Source organism: Coenobita brevimanus, chromosome 94, assembly GCF_032717465.1.
Source record: "Coenobita brevimanus isolate Jiangsu-jjx chromosome 94, ASM3271746v2, whole genome shotgun sequence".
Taxonomy (NCBI): domain Eukaryota; kingdom Metazoa; phylum Arthropoda; class Malacostraca; order Decapoda; family Coenobitidae; genus Coenobita; species Coenobita brevimanus.
In genome coordinates this window covers 22,344,057-22,358,793 of record NC_137047.1, presented here as the reverse complement: position 1 = coordinate 22,358,793, position 14,737 = coordinate 22,344,057, and the positions used below count along the sequence as shown (strand labels likewise).

The window sequence follows — 14,737 nt, the reverse complement described above, 5'->3', positions numbered from 1 at the left end:
AAAAAATTTAATGGTGCACAAAAAATTGGTTAGGTTTCTGGTTAGTGATACATTGTCTGTGATATATTGTTGTACAGTATGCTTTCTGTTAGTGTGTTTGCTATTCCATTCAATCAAGATTCATTTAACCCCTTAAACGCGGATCGTCGCGTTTGCGATGCTCGGCCAAAAGGACATGACGGCGGGTCATCGCGTTTGCGATTCTAGTAAATTTTGAATAACCGCGGGCAAGCAGGCTCCAGCTGGTATTGTCTATCAGTACCACCACCCTCTAGCTACAACTAGCATACTTTACCTTTGTACTACTGACCTCAGTTGTTGCCAAATATCGCGTTTTCCCCCGTCCCCCCCCCCCACGGCCCAGCCAGCCTGGCTGTGATACATGGCAGCGCTCTGAGCGCTCAGAACTGTAAATCTGCACTCTCCTCTCACAAGCAGTTTATGCTACTAGGAAACGCTTGTTTCCCCAGTTGTAACACTAGCTTTTTTTCTCACGGTTTGCCCCTGTTTAGCGTCAGTTTACTGCAGGCTTTCAAAGTGACATTATTGGCGAGTTCTAGCTCTTCCCAGTCAGTGCAAGCGGCCGACAGGAACGAGAATAAAGTGGCAGACGTAAGGCAGAATAAAAAGCGCGCCGTGGTGATCTTTTGGGAAGTAATATGATTGAAAATAATGTAGTATACATGTTTTTAGCTGTGAAAATGGAAATGTTTGTTGAGTGATGGGAAGACCGCCGCCACAGTGCATGTCGGCCGTACGTTCCGTTGATTTTAGCCTTATTTTCAGTGCTTATTGTACAAATACGGATTCCTAACTACCTTTACGTTGTAGTATAAAGTTTACTGTGACAGAATGAGGCTGTGGAAGAGGGGAAACCGGGTTGCTGGAGGTTTGAAAGTGAAGATTTGGTTACCCAACTTTGCAAGTCTCCACAAGTCCTTGGGTAGTCCACGAAGGCTCAACACCTGTCTCTGGAGAAAGCTGAATGTAAGTACTATGTGCCATACCAAGTATAATGTTCTAGGGTTAATCTCTGATTTTTGGCGAATATTTTCCTACAGGTACTCAGACCGAGATACAACCCTGCCACTCGGGGGGGGAACGACTGTACACAGCCGCGTTTAAGGGGTTAAGTTTGTTAATCATTATACATACCATAACTGGCCAAAAAATTGCACAAGCATTGACAGGCATACTGTGATACCATTAAGCAGCTACAGATGCATTGTGTTTCTTCCAGTTACAGCAAACATGTACTGCCTACAGTGGCTGATACCAGTTCTACTCATCCCCAAACCTGTCCCAGCCGGTTTGCTTCATAATCATGTGGTGTTCATGGTTCTCTATCTCACGGGGTTCTTCCTGGAGCGTAAGCCTTGTACTATATGCTCCCTTGTCTTCCTGGCTGCAGTTACAGTCCTCTGTTATTCAGGCATTGGTAACTGCCTACTTTGGCCAACTATTGATTGTCAAGGTAAGTTGGAGATTATTCCCATAACTCAGTGTATAGGGAAAATATAACAACTAAATCTACACAGACGGTACTAGACAGGATGACCATAAAATCATTTTTCCAATTTCCTATACCGATAGTGTATTAATTTTCCTGGGACCAATGATGGTAGGGTAAAATAACATAAGCAGGTACAAAGAATGCCATGTTTATGTACACTCACACCAAAAAGTATCGGTGCACACTTGACGCAAAGCAATTTGAGACAGGGACGAGGGCTACTGGGAACTGAACAACGATTTTTTCCCCATGCTGATAAACTTGCTTTCTCAAGGATGCAATATATGGCTTGTTAATGACATTTTCTAGTCCGTATTGTTATTATATGTATAGCAAAGTAGTTACAAATAAATCTTAACGAGAATTCTTAAGCTATAATGGTCATTTCGGAAAACAACTAACTAAAAAAAACGAACAATAAGCCTCGGACAAGGACTGACCAAACGATGATGACCAAGGACCGGACAAAGGACATGGTAATTGGAACTTGGAATGTAAGGGGAGTGAATGATGAGGTGAAAGAGAGAGAGATTGTTCAGGTGCTTGAGGGTGCAAAAGTGGATGTATGTGGAATAACTGAAACAAAATGGAGAGGAGAAAGTGTGAGAGAATGGGAGTATGGATGGGGTACATGTGCAGGAGTAGATGGGAATGAGAGGGCAAAGGAAGGAGTATGTATAGTTGTGAGTAAAAGATGGAAGAGGAGCATAAGACAGTATGGATCAGTTGGGTCAAGGATTGTGTGGGTAAAGCTGAAAGTTGGAATACAAATGTGGGCGATTGTGTGTGTGTATGCACCAGCGCAAGATCGTGCTAGAAGAGTGAGAGGAGAGTTCTGGACAAATGTGGAAGTGTGCATGGAAAAGTTTGGAAGGAATGAGAGAGTGTTTTTGATTGGTGATATGAATGGTAAAGTTGGGAATGTGAAGGTGGATGGAATAGTTGGTGAGTGGGGTGTGCCTGCTGAGATAGGTGAGAATGGGAGTGTGTTAGTGGACATTTGTGCCAATACCCTCTTCAGGCATAAAATGATCCACAGGTATACATGGCGAGTGATGAGAAGGGTGGGTGGTGAACTGAATGAAAGGAAGGCAATGATTGATTATGTGTGTGTGGATGAAAGGATGCGAAGATGTGTAATGGATGCAAGAGCTTATAGAGGTTGGGGGAGTGGACTTTCTGACCACTACTTGGTGATGGTCAGAATTAGAATGCAAGTAAGATGGAGGAATAGAAGAAGGGAAAAACGAGAGGAAGGAGTAGTCGCAAGGAGAGTGGAAAGGTTACAAGAGGATGAGAAAAAGGCAGAGTATAAGAGAGAAGTGGAGGAACGATTGGGCAAATATGAATTGGAGCAGATGGGAGACGTCGAAGGTGTGTGTAAGATATTTACAGAAGAAATATATGCAGCATGTGATGTGGTGTGTGGAAGGAAAAGAAGACAGAGGGGGGTGCAAGGAACAGCATGGTGGACTGAAGAGGTGAAACAGGCTGTGGCACAAAAGAAGAAAGCATACAATGAATGGATGAGAAATAGGGGCGTGGAAGAAGTTGAGAGGCGGAAGAGAGAGTTATATCTAGAAAGAAAGAGAGAGGTGAAAAGATTAGTAAGAGAGAGTAAGAAGAGAGTGGATGAGGAATTTGGAAGGAATTTGAGTGTAAAGTGGAGGGACTGTAAGAAAATGTTCTGGAGAGAGGTGAAAAGAGTAAGACAGGGTGGAAGTGAAGTTAGCAGGGGAGTGAAAGATAAAAATGGTAGATTACTAGTGGAGAAGGGAGAAAAAGTGAGCAGATGGAGAGAACACTTTAAGGAATTGTTGAATGTAGAGGATGGAAGTAATGCGAGTATAAGTGGCTGGGGAATGGCTGAGAGAAGGAGGGAGGTGAGAAGACAGGAAGAAATCAGTAGGATAGAAGTTGTGGAAACAATGAAGAAAGTTAAATCGGGGAATGCCCCAGGAATTGATGGAATGTGTGGTGAAATGCTGAAGCATGGGGGAGAGATAGTAATAGAATGGATGTGGAAGATGTGCAGATTGGCCTGGGAGGAAGGTAGAGTCCCGGAGGATTGGAAGTCAGGTATAATTATTCCCCTGTACAAAGGAAAAGGGGAAAAAGAAGTGTGTGGTAATCATAGGGGCATTTGTCTTCTTAGTATAATAGGAAAAGTGTATGGTAGGATACTTATAGACAGCGTTAGAGAAAGAACAGAGAAATCAGTTGGAGAAGAACAGGGAGGCTTTAGGAAGGAAAGAGGTTGTGTAGATCAGATATTCATTTGTAGATCTTTAGTGGAAAAGTTTCTAGAGAAGGGAAAGAAGTTGTATGCAGCTTTCATGGATTTGGAGAAACCATATGACAGGGTGGATAGACAAGGATTGTGGAAAGTGTTAAGAATATATGGAGGAGATGGGAAGTTGTTGAATGCTGTGAAGAGTATGTACGATGGTGCTAAGGCTGCAGTGCGTGTGGATGGTGAGCTAAGTGAATTTTTCTCTTTGAAAGTTGGTTTGAAACAGGGATGTGTCATGTCTTCATGGTTGTTCAATCTGTACATGGATGGGGTAATAAAAGAGGTACAAGGTAGGGTAGTGGATGTTGGAGTGGCCCTGGTGAGAGAGGATAGTGTTTGGAAACTCCCTGTACTATTGTTTGCAGATGATACTATGTTGTTGAGTGAAGACGAAGGGGAGCTGCAAGGCTTGGTGGATGAGTTTGAGAAAGTGTGTAAGAAACGGAATCTAAAGGTGAATGTAGGGAAGAGTAAAGATGGTCTTTGAGAGAGGTGAAGTCAGTGAATGTGCAGCGAGGTTGGATGGTGAGGAATTGGAAAATGTGAGTGTGTTTAAGTACTTGGGTAGTGTGATGAGTAAGGATGGAGGTTTGGAGGGTGAAGTGCTTGAAAGGGTACAGCAGGGAAGAAAGGTTGCTGGTTCTTTGAAAGCAGTGATAAGAAACAGGGAAGTGAGCATGGAAGTGAAAAAGTTACTGCATGACAGTATTGTGATACCAACTCTAACATACGGAAGTGAAGCTTGGACATTGTTGGAAGGACACAAGTCAAGAGTGAGAGCAGTGGAAATGAGTTATTTAAGAGGAGCCTGTGGAGTCACATGGAGAGACAGGCTGACGAATGAGGATATAAAGGAGTGTTGTGGTGTTGATGTGGATGTGATAGGAAGTGTTATGAGGAACACACTGAGGTGGTTTGGCCATGTGGAGAGGATGGAGGGTGAAAGACTGACGAAGAGAGTGTATGTGAGTGAGGTGGAGGGGGGAAGAGGGAGGGGGAGGCCGAGGATGAGATGGAGGGATAGGGTGGAGAGGTATATGAGAGAGGGGGGTGTGAGTTGGGAGCAGGGCAGTGAAATGGCGGGGGACAGGGCGACTTGGAGGCGATTTGTTTGTGGCCACCCCAAACGGGATTGAGGCGTCTGGCAATAGATAGAGATAGATAGATCGTGCCTTACCAGCGCGGTACTTTTTGGTGAGACTGTATTGTCTGTGAGACTTTAGTATTTGCTCCCATTGGATGTCTACAAATATCCAGATGATCAGATTGTGTTGTATGATTCAAGGCACTTGGAAAACTTTCTCATTGTGACATCATTTTGACTACTGGTCAGCCAGTTTAGCCTGGTGGAAGAAAACAACACATGTCAGTTAACTTTATCAGAGCTGTACTGTATGTTGTTATTATTATTATTATTATTATTATCATCATCATCATCATCATCATCATCATCATCATTATTATTATTATTTTTAAATTAAATATTCAGATTGAGAGCAGGGGAAATGACTTATTTGAGAGGAGCTTGTGGAGTCACATGGAGAGACTGACAAATGAGGAAGTGAAGGAGCAGTGTGGTGTGGATGTGGATGTAATAGAAAGCGTTAGAAGTACATTGAAGTGGTTTGGCCCTGTGGAGAGGATGGAAAGCGAGAGACTAATGAGGAGATTATGCAAGTGAGGTGGAGGAGGGAGAGGCTGAGGATGAGATAGAGGGATGGAGTGGTGTATAAGAGAGGGGGGTGTGAGCTGGGAGCAAGGCAATGAAGTGGCATTGAACAGGACAACATGGAGGCAATTGAGGCATCTGGCAATAGATAGGAAATATGTGGTAGGTGATGGCAACCATCATCCACTCACTTGATGTAGTGCTGCCTGCTTCTTCCTTAGCCTTTATCATTCTTTTTCTGTGCCTGCCCTCCTCTCTTCCTATTTCTCCCATCTTTCCTGTCACTTCTTATTTTCTTTCCTTTACAGGTGGCTTTACATTGAGTGACAAGCCAAATGGTTTCCTGTAAACCAGGAAACCATTTACAACCCTGGGTGGTAACCATATAACCAACCCTTACGTGCTCCCTTCGTTTCAACAAGTGGGTTGGTGGAGGGTTAGAGCCCCTCCCCGTAAAACAACTAACTCAAAGTCAAATGGCCACCCCTTACAGGATTATGGCATCTGGCAATAGATAGATAGAATATGTAGTCAACCTGTATTATTTCAGTGTACAGACAGAATTGTTTTAACACATTAGGTTTGTCATCATATGGTTCATTTTTTCACATTTTTATCCAGTTTCTAGTTAGCTACCCTCTTTTCAGCCACCCAAACTTGTTCAGGTGCAGGTAGCTATAGGAAATATTTAACCTAAGATACAGGTACTATATAAACTGAGCGCCATTCATCTTGATTTAGAAATCATCATAAACCTGAGTAAAAATGTCCAATGATTTTTCATCTTTGTCATCATCATAGTTTTGAATAACTACTGATAACTATATTTAATGCAAAAATTATTGTACCATAGTACCCCTTCAGGTTGGTGGTAGGTGGTGGTGACCATCATCCACTTGATATAGTACTGTCTACTTTTTCCTTCATCTTTATCATTCTTTTTTTGTGTCTGCTGTCCTCTCTTCCTTTTTCTCCCATCCTTGCTTTTCAGTTTTTATTACACTTTCCACTTCAGGTGGTTCTACATTAAGTGTTAAGCCTAATGGTTTCATGTAACCCAGGAAATCATTACAACATTTATGATAAATATATAGTCAATCAGTGGCATTATGTGGAGCCTACAGTGGTTCTCCAGTTAACTGGGTGAAAGACACAAATGCAGCTTACATCCAGGAACAGTCTTCCCTGTGTCTCACTGTGGCAGGGTACTGTTTCCTGCAAGAGAACATCAATTCACTGCACGGGACAGCCCTGCAGGGGTGGTTTTCTGTGGTTGATAGGTCTGGTTGGCCAGACAGACTGGGGTTGCTTGTCAACCCCTTTGACATAGTAACTCCTATTTTATTTTAATCTAGCTGTTAGCAGATGATTGAAATTCATCTTTAGAAGAACATGTTGCTGTGAAAGGATGACCAAAAACTATATCAAACCCTTCCACCTCAGCTGAAACAGACTGAAGGTGTTAATGTCCAGCTGCACTTTTTATTCTTAGCAAGTACTTTCAGGCATGTACAAGCTGGCAGGTACGATACATACCAGTATGTATATATAACTGTTGATCGTGACAGTAAAAACCTTAGGACATAGTAAAGAGGCCTAAGAATATTTTACTGTCAGTCTTTGTTGTCAGAGATGTGCTCCAAAAAGTCATAAGTCTTTCTTAAAACTGGGTATATAAATTAGAAGGGTAGTAAATATGCTTTATGGGTAACAGTGGAACTTTAGTAAGCAAATTTTCTTACCTTTAATATGGACTTGCCCCCTTGAATCTGATGTCATACTTTTTATCTTATTCTTGATATCTTGAGATGATTGTACTCAGCTTAGGAGACTTGGTGAACTGAAGTGGTTAGATACAGCCTTCATTAAATCTTTTTACTAATAGGGGGCTCTCATAATCTGACTAAGATTATCTGGAGGTAGCACAAATAAACTAAGCTACCATGTCATTGTGTTGAAGGATGGATAGCAAAACTTAATGTCTGAAAACATAGCATGTACCAACAGCATATTGTTCTGTAGACCTATGCCCTTGGTAGCTTTGCTGGGGGCAGTGGAGTGATAATGTAGTGTTGCCTTATGGTATCTACACTGAGTGACAAGTAAATGGTTTCCTGTACCCAGGAAACCATTTACTGTGCCAGGTGGTAACCATATACCTGAGGTGTTTGGCCAGGTTAAGTGTCCCCCAGATTTCCCCATCTAAAATCACTAAATCAAGGCAGACTTATTTGGAGAGCCTTGGAGGGCCTAATACCTGCCCAGGACCCCAACCAAATGGGCAGATTTGCATGGCCATGTGGAATGTGAGAGATGTGAATGAGGAGAGCAAGAGGGTGGAAGTAGTGAATGTGTTCAAAAGTGCGAGATATACTGTGATGGCTTTGTGTGAAACAAAGATGAAAGGGTGTGAAGTGGAGGAATGGGGGGGTGTAAAATGTGTAAGATCAGACATGAATGGGTGAGGAAGATGCAGGGAAGGAGTTGCTTTCTTGGTGAATGAAGTGTGGCAGAGTGGAATCTCAGCTCGAGGTGTATGTATGTCATTTCAAGTTTGAGAAGGTGAAAGTGGCAGTGACTGTAGCATATGCACTGTGTGATGACAGGAGTGAGACAGAGGAAGACAGGTTTTGGGATGAGGTGGATGAAGTAGTAAGAGAAATGTTCAGGAGTTTTGAATTGTTTGTAATGGGTGACATGAATGGGAGACTAGGCACTAGTCCTGTGAATGATATAATGGGAAATAATGGAGTACGAGGAGAGAATGTTAATGGGAAGCGACTGAAGGACGTGTCTGGAATGGAGGTTGTGCATTTTTAATTCTTATTTCAAACGCAAATATGCACCTAAATATACGTGGTGTAGAGGGAATGGAGATCGCATTGAAGGGATCCTGATTGATTACATGCTCGTAGAGAAGTCGATGCTGGGAAGTGTTGCCCATATGAGGGCAGTGAGAGGACGATGTGGAGGTTTGTCAGATCATATGATTATGGTTTGCAAGATAAAGCTGAGAGGAATGAGGTGGACCAAGAGAGAAAGAAGCAGCCAGGGAGAAAGACTGAAAGTCAAGAAGCTAAGGATCAAAGAAATGGCAGATGAATAGCCTACAGAGCCAAAGTAGGAGAGGAGTTAGAATCAGTGAATTGGAATGAAATGGATCTGCACAGCTTGTGGAATTCATATAGGGATTGCCTAGTTTGGAATGCTAAAGCAGTGTGTGGTGTGGCAAGAGTAACAACAAAGAAGAAAGGTACGGCATGGTGGGAAGATGAGGTTAAGAAAGCAGTGGAGGAGAGAGGAAGAAGTGGCCAGGGTAGACACAGGACAGGGATTCAGTTAGGAGGAGGCTGTAGCACTGGCCGAACAGGGTGGTACTCCTGAGGGGAATGGGAATGCTGGTGATAGGAAGAGCTGGAGCTCCTGTTTCACTAGCTATCAAACCATCCCCTTTGCTGACCTTTTCAGTGTGACAGTAACGTGGAGAGTGGACCAGCATACTCTCCCAAACATTTTCTTTAACTATCTTATGCACTACACCACATGCACTTTACATTTCACACAACGTGTCCCACCATGTTACTGGGGTTGGCGCCAGAAAGGGCATGCAGCCAGAAAATTTTGCCCCCGCTACCTATTGGCGAACTTCTGGGGGGAGGCGTGACGGGGGTTCTGCCGGCATAGATCATGGGTCCAGTGCGAGATGGGGCTCGAGCCTGTGCTAGAGGGTACAGGGCATTGCGGTTCCCAGGCTGCCGCTCCCACCCAATAGAGAGGGGCCCGAACCTGGGAGTAGCGCCCCAGGAGGCTGCCCTATCAGTGGGTGTATAATGGCGGGATAGTTGCAGTGCCAAGGCGCACTTGGAGGCTGTCCCTGCAGCTGTCCTGGCAGGGTGCCCCGAGGCCACAACCACAGCCACTGGTAAGCCGGTGGGCTAGGGGTCCCAGATCCATTGCCTGGACCTGGGACTGTGCAGTGAGTGGGGCCTTTGGTATGTCTGTCCCCATTTATTAATACTGACTATGACAAAACACAAGAATAAGTTTCAAAGCAAACCTGAGGACAGTAAATCACCCAGGGGGATGAGGGTGGGTTCATAGAATGTGGGAAGTTTGAGGGGAAGAGTGGGGGAAGTTGTTGAGGCATTCAGTAGGAGGTGGGTGGATGTGGCGTGTTTGCAGGAAGTCCAGTACACGGGTGGATCAGCCAGAAAGATTGTTGGGAAGGACTGTTACTATAAGTTGTTTTGGCAGGGAGGGACAGACAGATATGGGGGTGTTGGTGTGATGGTTGTGGAGAAATGGGTGGAATATGTTATGAATGTTATGAGAGTAAGCAATAGGTTATTGGTAGTGAAAGTTCTATTCGATAGAAAGATAGCTGCAATTATGTCGGCATATGCTTCACAGGCAGGATTGGATGAAGCAGAGAAAGAAAGATTTTGGGATGATTTAATATGTGCAGTAGATGGTATGCAGGATGATGAGATAGTGGTTTTGGGAGGGGACTTAAATGGTCATGTAGGTGAAGCATGGTTTTGGGAGGGGACTTAAATGGTCATGTAGGTGAAGCAGCACAAGGTTATGAAGGAGTACATGGGGGATGTGCATATGGTATATGTAAGGAATACAGAAGGGGAAAGGATACTCGAGTTTGGGGAGGCAACGGACATGATTATGTGCAACACATATTTTAGGAAAAGAGAGAGTAAGGTAATTACGTATGAGTCTGGGGGAAATAGCAGTCAGATAGATTATTTTCTGGTTAGGAGGGCTGATAGGAGGTTAGTGAGGGATGTTAAAGTTATGGGAAGTGAGTAGTGTGCACAGCAGCACAAACTATTGATTTGTGATATGGTGCTTAAAGAATGAGTGATGAAAAAGAGGACTTAAGTACCTAGGAGGAAAATGTGAAAGCTGAAAAACCAAGTAGTAAGGGATTCCTTCTATAACAAGATGGGGAGAGTGGTGGGTGAACAGGGAGCTGTAGACAGAGGTGTTAATGAACAGTACGGAGCCCTCAAGAACAATATCTTGAGAGTTACTGATGTAACATGCAGTTGGACAAGAGGACCACCAAGACATAAAGTACCTTGGTGGTGGGATGAGGGTGTACAAGCTGCAGTTAAGGAGAAAAGACGGCTTTTCCAGGAATGGAAGAAGGGTGGTAGCTAGGAGGAATACTTGGCTGCCAAGCATAGGGCTAGTAGAGAGGTATACTGGGCGAAGTCTGAGTCACAGAGACAATTACTTGATAACCTATATCATTGGGAAAGGAAAAATATGATATTTAAGTTGGCAAATCAGGTAAAGAGGAATAATCGGGATATTATAGGTAAGCAGTGTGTGAAGAATGATGAAGGAAGGGTAGTGGTGAACAATGAGGATATTAAAGATGCATGGAGAAAGCATTATAGCCGGTTGTTGAATGAGGAGTTTGACTGGGACAGGGAAGGTTTGGAGCCAGCAGATCCAGTGTTTGGCCCGTGGCCTTTAATTGATGCTGCTACTGTGAGTGAGGCAATAGGCAGGATGAAGGTGGGGAAGGCAGCTGGTGTGTCTGTGTTGACTGCCGAAATGTTGAAGGCCTCAGGAGATACAGTATAGGGGTGAGGTTAGTCACTGACCTGATATATATGATTATTTATGAGTGTGTTGTTCCAGATGATTGGCTGAAGAGTGTAATTGTAAAAGTGTGTAAAGGGAAGGGTGATGCCCTGGAAAGAGGAAATTATAGAGGTATAAAGCATTTAGATCAGATAATGAAGGTAATGGAGAGAGTTTTAGAAGGTATGACTAGAGAAAGAGTGAATATTGATGAGATGCAGTTTGGGTTTATGCCAGGTAGGGGGACCACTGATGCCATATTCATTGTTCAACAGCTTCAGGAAAAATATATTGGTAGGAGAAGGGATCTGTATTTTGTTTTTGTTGATTTGGAAAAGGCCTTTGACAGAGTCCCTAGAGAGGTGGTGAAGTGGACAGTGAGAAAGCTTGGCTTGGAGGAGTGGCTGCTTAGGGTGGTTATGGCTGTGTATGTGGGTGCTCGCACCCAGATAAGAATGAATGGAGATTTGAGTGATGAGTTTTCCGTGAATGTTGATGTGCATCAGGGGTCAGTTTTGAGTCCCATGTTGTTTATCATGGTACTTGAAGCCCTCTCACGTGAATTTAGAAACGGACTCCCGTGGGAGATGTTGTATGCTGATGATTTGGTGTTTATTGCAGAGAACGAAAAGGAGGCGGAGGAAAGGTTTAGGAAGTGGAGAGATGGTATGGGGCACAAGGGCTTAAGGGTAAATGCAGATAAAACAAAAGTGATGATATCTAGGGTTGGTTGCGGTACTGTCAGAGGCAAGGGAGAGTGGCCATGTGCAGTTTGCCACAAGGGCGTGGGAAGTAATTCCATCTTGTGTGGTGTTTGTGATAAATGGGTGCACAAGAGATGTAGTGGTATCAGCGGTAGACTGCGAGATAATGCTGATTTTATGTGTACGGCGTGTTGGGGAGAGCAGGTGGAAATTGTCAGGCGTGAAAGGATTGATCTTGCTGGTGAATCTCTTGAGTGTTTGGAAGAGTTTTAATATTTGGGAGACATGTTGTGTGCTGGAGGTGGGGCTGGAGCTAGCTCTGTGGGTAGGGTGAGAAGTGGTTGGAAGAAGTTCAGGGAGCTCTTGCCTCTCCTGACATTGAGAGGACTCTCCCTACATGCTAAGGGGTCTTTGTATGCAGCATGTGTTAGTGAGCCCTGGGCAGTAATGGAGGAAGATATTCGCCAGCTCAGACGTACAGAAATGACAATGATTAGGTGGATGTGTAATGTGTCCCTGCGTGCAAGGTCTGGGGGGGCTGGGTTTACGATGGAAAAGTTGAGAGGTAGGATGGGACTGGAGTGTATTGGTGTTGTGATGAGGAGAGGTAGATTGAGATGGTTTGGACATGTGGAGAGGATGAGGGATGATAATTGGGTGAGGAAGGTGAGAAGTGTTAATATTGGGGGTGGGGTTATGAGGGGTATACCGAGAAAGACATGGGACGAGGTCATTAAGTGTGACCTCAGGGTTAAGGGACTGAACAGGGAGGCTGCAATGGATCGTGCAGCGTGGAGAGCCGCCATTAGGTCACCAATGCCGACACATGCAAGCATGTTGGAGCCTTTAAAAACAAAATAAAAAGAATATATTGAGAGCAAGAAGCACATAGAGAGATTAGTGGAGAGGAAAAAGAAAGAAGTAAATGATGATCAAGGATGAAAAATGAATGCAAATTACTCTGAAAATAGGAAGTTATTTTGGAAAGAGGTGCGGAAATGTAGAAGTGACAGTGGAAAGAAATGTGAAAATCTGAAGGATGTAAGTGGTTGATTATTAACTAATGCAGATGAAGTAAGGACAAGATGGAAAGAATATTTTTGAAAGTCTGATGAGTGGGAATGGAGAGAGCAAAGCGACTGTTAATAGGATTGTTTATGGGAGTGTACAGAGAAGGAATGCTGTGCCAGGAAACATGACTCCCGCAGAGGTGAAGTACACCATGAAGTGGCTGAAAAAAGGGAAAGCACTGGGGTTGATGAGGTGTATGCAGAGATGATTAAGTGTAGTGGAAAGAGCAGAGTGAAGTGCTTGTTGAAGATAAGTAAGAAGGCATGGATGAGTGAAACTGTGCCAGTAGAGAGGAAAGAGGCAGTAATTGTACCCCTGTACAAAAATCAGGTGAGCAAATTGAGTGCAAAAAGTCTGTTGAGTGCTGTAGGGAAAGTATATTGAAGAATTATTACAGAGAAAGTGGGAGAGATATCAGAAGTCCTAGTGAGTGATGAACAGGGTGGCTTTAGGAATGGCAGAGGATGTGTGGATCAATTATTTTGCAGTGAGCCAGGTAGTGGAAAAGGCATGTGAGAAGGACTATAAGGTGTTTATGGCATTTATTGGTCTGGAAAATGCATATGACAGAGTAGACAGAGAAGGATTGTGGTAGGTTTTGTGTATGTACGGTGTAGATGGTAAACTGCGTGGTGCCGTCAAGAGTTTTTACGATGGTAGTGAGGCTTGTGGAAGGGTAAATGAGCATTTAAGTGAATGGTTCACAATCATTTTGGGCATGCAACAAGGTTGTGTGATGTCCCCATGGTTGTTCACTATATATACAGTAAACTCGCCCCAAACATGTTCTCGCCGAACGCGCTCGCAATTATACACAGTTAGTGCTGGGATATGTATAAGACAACGTAAGATTAAAGAACCATTATGAAAACTATAAATTTACGCAAGAGAGGCCTTTGAAAGGCCAAATCCTCGAACATCAGCTCAGCGCGCATGGTTTGTTTTGATCACGTGATGTGATTCGATGTACTGCTTTTCCTCAGTGCTGTATTTGTAAGTTAAATATTTACAGTACTGTTCTGGTAAGTTTATGTGCATGTTAAAGTATTATTAAATAACGTTCAAGCAAGAAATAAAGTCTTATAACCAGTTTTCTGATAAATCGTCAGAATATTACATTTTTTATTTGTGTTAAATATTTGCTGTATTGCTTTTCCACAGTACTGTAATTGTAAGTTAAATATTTACTATTCTGGTATGCACCTGTAAGTTAAAGCACTTAAAGAAAGTTAAAGCATTAAATAAAGCCTTGTAACTGGTTAACCTGATTTATAGATTACACACGATCAGTGGGTTCCAAGGCAATTCGCCATAATGTCAATTCCCCCTCAGGACAGTTCGCACCCTGGATGATTCCCCGTTATTCTATAATTATACTCATATTAATTAATCAATACTTTTATAAATATACTTATTATTAATTAATCAATACTTTAATAACTATTTTTCAGGAGGATCCATCAATGTCTATGTTGTCTTGTTATTGTTGTTACGGCGAACTGGCTTGACAGTGAATAGTCCCGATACCATTTTGCTCCCTAGACTCCCTAGGTGTGGTGTTTTGCTGTTATCTGCCATTGGTAATCAATATGAAGCACTTTAAGTGTTAGAAGGTTTATTTAGTGTTATAACTTACAAATACAGTACTGCACAGCAAAACTTCAACATACAAATTCGTAAACACAAGGCAACATTCCGACGCCAATTGGTTTCGGCATCGGAATGTTGCCTTGTGTTTACGTATTTGTATGTTGAAGTTTTGCTGTGCAGTACTGTATTTGTAAGTTATAACATTAAATAAACCTTCTAACCACTTAAAGTGCTTCATATTGATTACCAATGGCAGATAACAGCAAAAGACCACGTTTAGATCTAGGGAG

The 14,737-nt window shown here is 43.1% G+C and overlaps 1 protein-coding gene across 1 annotated transcript in view; it reads left to right on the top strand.

Annotated features, from left to right (window-relative positions):
• Positions 1-1,245: 1,245 nt before the first annotated feature.
• The window catches only part of bc10 (BLCAP apoptosis inducing factor bc10), a 63,128-nt gene continuing 49,636 nt past the window's right edge, over positions 1,246-14,737 (top strand). Inside the window, exon 1 of the mRNA XM_080282723.1 lies at positions 1,246-1,474. Coding sequence (XP_080138849.1) covers positions 1,252-1,474 — 223 coding nt within the window. The 5' untranslated portion in view covers positions 1,246-1,251. The remainder of the gene's footprint in view (positions 1,475-14,737) is intronic.